This window comes from Taudactylus pleione, unplaced genomic scaffold, assembly GCF_031769625.1.
Source record: "Taudactylus pleione unplaced genomic scaffold, aTauple2 ptg000344l, whole genome shotgun sequence".
NCBI classification, from domain to species: domain Eukaryota; kingdom Metazoa; phylum Chordata; class Amphibia; order Anura; family Myobatrachidae; genus Taudactylus; species Taudactylus pleione.
Window position 1 is genome coordinate 50,183 of NW_028284745.1, and position 3,370 is coordinate 53,552.

The 3,370-nt window shown below is 42.0% G+C and overlaps 1 protein-coding gene across 1 annotated transcript; it reads left to right on the forward strand.

The window, feature by feature from the left end:
- Positions 1-204: 204 nt before the first annotated feature.
- Positions 205-2,886, forward strand: LOC148508795 (E3 ubiquitin/ISG15 ligase TRIM25-like). Its single transcript, XM_088444001.1, has one exon. It carries the CDS (start codon positions 205-207, stop codon positions 1,789-1,791), a length of 1,587 nt encoding a protein of 528 aa, XP_088300127.1. The 3' UTR covers positions 1,792-2,886.
- The last annotated feature ends 484 nt before the right edge of the window (positions 2,887-3,370 follow it).

Here is a 3,370-nt window from a genome sequence, read left to right on the forward strand (position 1 = left end):
TATATTCTCTACAAAAGGTGCACAATTAATAATGTTTATTAAATGACTGCAAAGTCAATGCATTTTTTGGTGTGATGTCCCTTTATGTATTGGCTGTGTTCCAATTATAACTGAGTCCGTAGATATAAGCACTCAGCCTCGCCCTGTGTGCAGAATGTGACCATACTGGTTTCTAAGCGTCATTTCTCTCTCCTGCTGCCAGCGATGGCATCTGCTGATCTGAGACAGGAGCTGGACTGTTCCATCTGCCTGAGCATTTATACAGATCCTGTAACCCTGAGATGTGGCCACAACTTCTGTCGGGTCTGTATTGGTCGTGTGCTGGATACACAGGAGGTGTCTGGGGCTTATACTTGTCCTGAATGCAGAGCAGAGTGTCAGGAGCGTCCTGCACTGATACGGAACATTCCTCTGTGTAACATAGTGGGGAGTTTCCTGTCTACTTGGCTAGATCAGGAGGATACTGAGATCTTCTGCACTTACTGCGTGGACTCCCCTGTACCTGCTGCTAAATCCTGTGTGCTGTGTGAGGCTTCTCTGTGTGATAAACACCTGAGAGTACACAGCAAATCAGCAGAACATATCTTATGTGATCCCACCACTTCCCTGAGGAACAGGAAATGCTCCATCCATAAGGAGCTCTTCAGATATTACTGCACTGAGGATGCTGCCTGTATCTGTGTGTCCTGCAGTTTGGCTGGAGAACATCGGGGACACCAGGTGGAGTTGCTGGATGAGGCCTCTGAAAAGAAGAAGAAAGGATTGAGAAATGTTCTGCAGAAACTGGCCACAACGAGAGCAGAGACTGAGAAAAGAGTCCAGCGTCTGCAGGAGCACAGGATAGAGGATCAGAGAAAACCAGCTGGTGTAACAGAGAGAGTCACAGTCCTGTTTAGAGACATCAAGAGACAGCTGGAAGACCTGGAGAAGAGAGTCCTGAGGGAGATCTCCAGGCAGGAACAGCGTGTTTCACTCTCAGTCTCTGATCTGATCCAGCAGCTGGAAATAAAGAAGGACGAGCTGTCCAGGAAGATGCGCCACATTGAGGAGCTGTGTAACATGTGTGACCCAATGACTGTCTTACAGGAACCAGACATAGGTGACTTGTGTAATACTGAGGACACAGAGACACATTATATGCAGGTCCATGGTGGTGTAGGAGATCTGAATGTGGGTCTCATCTCAGGGAAATTAAAGACATTATCTGATATAATAACAGGTATAAATAGAGGGATCTATGTGCAGAAACCTAAAAACATATTACTGGATGTAACCACAGCTGGTGGTAATATACAGATATCAGGTGACAGGAAAACTGCATCATGGTCACCAAACCAGTATCGCCCAGTAACACCAGAGAGATTTCAGTGTGATCAGGTGATGAGCACCAGGAGATTCTCCTCAGGGCGACATTACTGGGAAGTGAATCTCAGTAAATCAGAGATATGGAGGGTGGGAATGTGTTATCCCAGTATAAACAGAAGAGGAGATCAGTCAGTCATTGGAGATAATAACAAGTCCTGGTCTGTGTGTAGGTATAATAATCAGTACTCAGTGATACATGACAGTACAGAGATCCGGTTACCTGACAATACTCCTTGTGACAGAGTGAGGATACACCTGGATTATGAGGCAGGACAGCTGTCTTTTTATTCTCTATGTGACCCCATCAGACACTTACACACAGTCACTGCCACCTTCACTGAGCCCCTTCTTGCTGCAATAAGGGTAGGGAGAGGAGGTCGTATAACTATATGTGGGGGAGTCATGAGCTGGGAGAGATTACCATAAAGAACCTGCCCAGAGACTGGAGACATCACAGGGAGGGGAATCTGATGAGATGGAACATTCAGCCAATATACAGTAGTGGGTGGTGCTACAGATGAGCCCCTCCCTCTGTGTGTCCAGTGTGACTGGATGTGTTCCCATGTTGGTGTGTTAGAAACTCTCATTATAAATCTATAAATATACATCTCTGTGGGATATCTCCACCTCTGACTCACTGACAACTGTGATTGGCTGTGATAAAACAGGAATATGTGGACGTACATATTCATTGAGCATCTCACGAATATATGCGTGCTTATGTAACTTTATATTTCTGCACTGCAATTTAGAACATATAGAAATTATTGAGAATATACAGTATATATTTGTTGTGCGAGTTGCGGAAGGCCGCACTTGTCGAATGGCCCCAGGCCTAGAGAGGATAAGGCCTTCCCATTCCTCTCTAAAATAAGCAAGTGTGTGTCTGATCCAGCAGAAATTTTGTTCTATATTGTAGCTAAAAGCATGTTAAATAATGTATTAAAAAGTGTGTAGAGATTAGTGTTTTATTTCTCTGCTGGTGTGATTAACTACGGAGATATGTATAGATTAAACTGCTATATACATTGTTTTAGCTATAAGAATTATAGGTATAAAATGTATAAGTTTTAACATGTCCAGAACAGTTGACAGCAAGTCTCAGTTATTATATAAACAAATGAACTAACTTAGATAGCATTTGTCTGCAATAAGCAGAAATGAATGGGCGATCATGTCAGAAGTCTACATGGGAACAAAAAGATAACACAGAATGGTGGCAATATTATGTCATTAGCACAGAGGGCCTAGTATGTACAAATATTAATTAGATTAATTGGAGGTATAAACAAAATCAGGGTATAAATATTACCAGAGAAAGAGGGGGGGAGCAGTCGGAGAAAAGAGGAGAGAGAGCACAGAACGAGATTCGAGGGGTGCCGTTACTGTTCCGTATGTATGACTGACTGCTATTCTGTACTGGGTGTCACAAATTTATTTTAAAAGTATTCCCTACTGCTGTTGGTATAATCTATGTTTTTTTGTTGTAAGTCTGCATTGGCAAAATATATGTATAATTAAGCTGTCTTTAAGTAAAAGCATTGTCATTTATTTTAGAATCTGTATTTGTGTGAATTATTTCAATACTCTTTATAACAAGTAAGGTTTGTAAGTAATCCAGAACTATCACGTTATCAATTATGAAGGCCCCAGCGAGATACTTCAAGGCTGATGCCCATTCTGCATGAGAGAGAGAGAGAGAGAGAGAGAGAGACTGAGACTGACTGTGTCTGTGTGTCTCTGCCTGCCTGCCTGCCTGCCTGCCTGCATGGGTGGTAAGCTGTTTTACTCATCAATTTATTTTTTTAAGTACAGTATTTTTTTTTTTCATTTTTTTTAATAGTGTCATTATAAGCTTTGCAGTTTGTAAGATAGTCGTGCTGTGAGATCTGTGTGTTTTTGTTCTCCTGCTGTTTTCCTCCCCTTCTTGTTTTGATTCTCGGTCTGGGCAGTGTGCTGGTAGATAAGAAAAGTTGTTATTATTATTATTATTATTATTATTATT

Coding starts and splice junctions, on each gene's coding strand:
- LOC148508795 (XM_088444001.1), top strand. CDS start 205: ATGGCATCTGCTGATCTGAGACAGGAGCTGGACTGTTCCATCTGCCTG.